The 3,658-nt window shown below is 43.4% G+C and overlaps 1 protein-coding gene across 1 annotated transcript; it reads right to left on the reverse strand.

The window, feature by feature from the left end:
- Positions 1-1,884: 1,884 nt before the first annotated feature.
- On the reverse strand, positions 1,885-3,442 carry LOC119279160. The gene has a single exon (XM_037560521.1). The coding sequence runs from the start codon at positions 3,421-3,423 to the stop codon at positions 2,179-2,181; it is 1,245 nt and encodes a 414-aa protein (XP_037416418.1). The 5' UTR covers positions 3,424-3,442; the 3' UTR covers positions 1,885-2,178.
- Between the last annotated feature and the right edge of the window lie 216 nt (positions 3,443-3,658).

The raw sequence follows: 3,658 nt of genomic DNA on the forward strand, positions 1-3,658 counted from the left end.
AAATATTAAAAACAAATAATGAAGTTTTATTGAGAGAACTAATTATCTGCATTGGTAATACCATTTAAGAACAAGAAAATAAAACAAAACTAAGATAAACAGTGACAAAATTTGCAACTAGTTTACAAAAAGATTGTACTTTTTATTATATGCAAGAATAAGCATGTAATAGCGAATTTTTCACAAAAAGAACTTTCCTAAGAAGGAATGAATTAGTGGCACTCGTATTACGGTTAAAGAAAAAGAGAGTAAAAATTAAAACAAATAATGTCAAAATTTGCACATAAATTGTGTTTTTTTATAATAATCAAGATTAAACATATAATAATTGAATATCGCAAAAATGAAGTTTTCTAAGATGGAATGATTAGTGTCATTGGTATCACAGTTAAACAAGAAAATGAAACAAAAACTAAAACATAATGAAAATAATGAAGTTTTCTAAAGAAAAATGATTTAGTGCTATTGGTATTACCCTTCAAGAGGAAAGAAAATAAAAAAACAAACAATGGAAAAATTCACACAAAAATTGTGTTTCTTTATAGTATGCAAGAATAATCATATAATAGTGGATTTTCAAAAAATACAAGTTTCCTAAGGAATGATTTTTAGTGACATTGGTATTACCATTTAAGAAGAAAGAAAATGAAACAAAAACCAAAACAAAATCAAAATAATGAAGTTTTATATGGATGAATGAATTAGTGACATTGGTATTACCATTTTAAAAAAGAGAAAATGAAGAAAAGAATCAAATCAATTAAATGAAGTTTTTTAAGGAATAATGAATTCGTGGCATTGGTATTACTCCCTCCGTCCCATAATATAAGAGCATTTTTGACACTACATATGTCAAAAGCGCTCTTATATTATAGGACGGAGGGAGTACCATTTAAGAATAAGCTAGAATATCATATGGAAACCAATATTCAATGAAAATTTTGTGGAAACCATATTTTGAAGTTTCAAAAAAATATAAAAAAATGTGGGGTGTTGAGAAGATAATGTTTTATTGCTACACAAAGTTTCAAGTTGAAAAACATTACAAGATGTGGGCTATGAAAAAGAAAAATTCAGCCCTAAATAGTGACATTACTATTCAGAACTATTTAACGCTGATTTTGTATTTTTCATAGCTCACATCTCTTAATGTGTTTCAACTTGAAATTTTGTGTGGCAATAAAACATCATCCTCTTAACATCCTGTATTTTTTTCAAAAAAAATTTAAACTTCAAAATATCTTTTCTTCTGGTTTTTCATTGGTTTCCATCGAATATTGGTTTCCGTCTGATATTTACAATGAAGCAAAAACTTAAAAATTCAAAATTATGAAGTTTGAAAGGAAAAAATAATTATATTTTGACCTTTAAGAAGATAGAAAAAAAATACTAAAATAAAATCAAAGTATTGTAATGAAATTTTCTAAGGAAGAATGAATTGGTGGCTTTGGTATTACCCTTTAAGAAGGAAGAAAATGCAAAAAAAAAATATTAAGCAAATAATGAAAAATTTTGCACATGATTTACGCATAAATTATGTTTTTATAATATGCAAGAATACATATAATAGTGGCACTTTGAAAAAAAAAGTGAACTAAAAGAAATAAATTAGTGGCATTGATATTACCCTTATGGCCTTATGGAAGAAAGAAAATGATACCAACACTTAAGAAAATGAAGAGGTAGAATGAATTAGCGTCATTAGTATTACCCTTTAAGAAGATAGAAGAATGAAACAAACACTTTAAAAAACTTCCGCACAACTTGGGACTTTTTAATATGTACAAAGAATAAACATATAGTAGTGTAATTTTCGCACTATACTACAATTTATACACATGTTATATATAGTAATTGCATGTATACATTTTACACTCATCCAACATCCTGAATATACCCCTATAAACAGACTTAAAAAAAGAGAAGCAAAAAATGCATACAAACAGGCAACACGAAATGCGTTTCAGCCCAATAACAAATCGGCTGGCCCAAAGAACAGAGTGAAGCAAAAACACGGGACGGATTTTTTTAATACAAATAGTGCAAATCTGTTCCAGATACGACGAAACGGATAACCTTTTGAAATTTTGATACACGATCAGGGACGTCATCACCTCCTCTCTGCTAGTCTGCTATGATGACAAAGTCGGCAGCCATGACAATCAGGCATCATCATCATCACCTCCTCTCCCTGCCATGATCAGTCAAGGCCGGCGGCCACGGCAACTTGCACGGGTACGCTTCTCCGGCGTACTTGTTTCTCTCGTGCTCGCGCTCCACTCGCATCGTGTCCAGCTCAACAGAGAACAACCACGCCTTCTCGCTCGGTGTCAGCAGGACGTATCTGGTATTCGCCGCAACAACCATGGCTTGTTGCCGGAAGAAGTGCTCCTCGCGCCCCGGCAGCCTAAGGGTGGCCTCCGGCAACTCCAGCTGCATCTCCAGCAGCCACTCATCTTCGTCACTGCCCGGATGCCGCCGTGCGAAGACCTTGAGGTCGTTGCCTATGAGGCGGATGACGCGCAGCGTGCCGTCCTCGCCGCCGACGATCCGCGAGGTCCGTATGTGCGACGGCCCCCAGACGGTCTCCGGGAATGCGGCGAGCGAGAACTCCGCGGTGGCCTCGTCAAGGGCAAGAACGGCGGTGGCGCATCCGTCAATTCCCCAGTACAGAGTGCCGTTTGCGCGCCCTACGAAATTTTCGGGGCCGAGCTTTGGGAGCTCGACGTGGCTGGTGATCTCGCTGTAAATAATGCGCCAGCCGCCATCCCTGCCCGTGGAGAACACACATGCCATGGCATCGTCGACGGCCGCAAGGACCCTGAAGTTGGACGTGCTGACGCGGCGGTCCGCGTCGTCGCCGTCAAGCAGGAACACGCCGAGGCGGCCGGTTCCGTCCAGATCCTCCGGCCAGAGGATCCCCTGGTAGAGCCCGGTGAGCGGCTCGCATACCATAAGGTCGGGGTAGTGGCGGACACGGCGACTGTAGTCGCGCCAGCTCTGCGGCGCCCTCTTCTTGGTGAGGAGGAGGAGGCTGCCGCGGCTGTCCGCGATCTCCCACGATCCGCTCTCCGGGAGGAACTCGAGGAAGAAGCGGCTGCGGTCGACGACGACCGGCGAGGAGGGGACGAAGAGGGGCTCGCCGCCCTGGACGGTGTGGTAGTCGCCGACGTACGGGGCCTGCTCGTGGACCGGGCCGAAGCGGGCGAGGAAGCCGGGGTTCCCGACGACGCGGCACCACCGCTTGCAGGCGGCCGCGGCGCGGACGAGGCATGGCGACGGGCCGAGGCGGAGGAGGATGAGCTCGAAGAGGTGGTCGGGGAGGTCCTCCACGGTCGTCGGTCCGGCCTCTTTCTTCTTCTTGTTTTTGGCTTCGCTCTTCTTGCCCCGCCGCCGACGACGAGGTCCCTCCGACGACGCCATATGCGAAGGGAAGGGGAGTGGCGTCTCTCTCACGCACCGCGCTGACGAGTGACGGCCGCCTGTCGCGAAATTCTGCTCTAGATAAACAAGATCGCCACAGCCCACAGCGCGCGCCGGCAGTCGAGCGTTGACCCGAGGCGGCGAGGAGGAGTGCCGCGCCCTCCAAGTCTCGCGCCATGGCGTGTGGCGTGTTGTTAACTACTCCAGCGCGATCGACGCGCGTAAACGTGTCCGC

The sequence above is a fragment of the Triticum dicoccoides genome, chromosome 1A, assembly GCF_002162155.2.
Source record: "Triticum dicoccoides isolate Atlit2015 ecotype Zavitan chromosome 1A, WEW_v2.0, whole genome shotgun sequence".
Lineage (NCBI taxonomy): Eukaryota > Viridiplantae > Streptophyta > Magnoliopsida > Poales > Poaceae > Triticum > Triticum dicoccoides.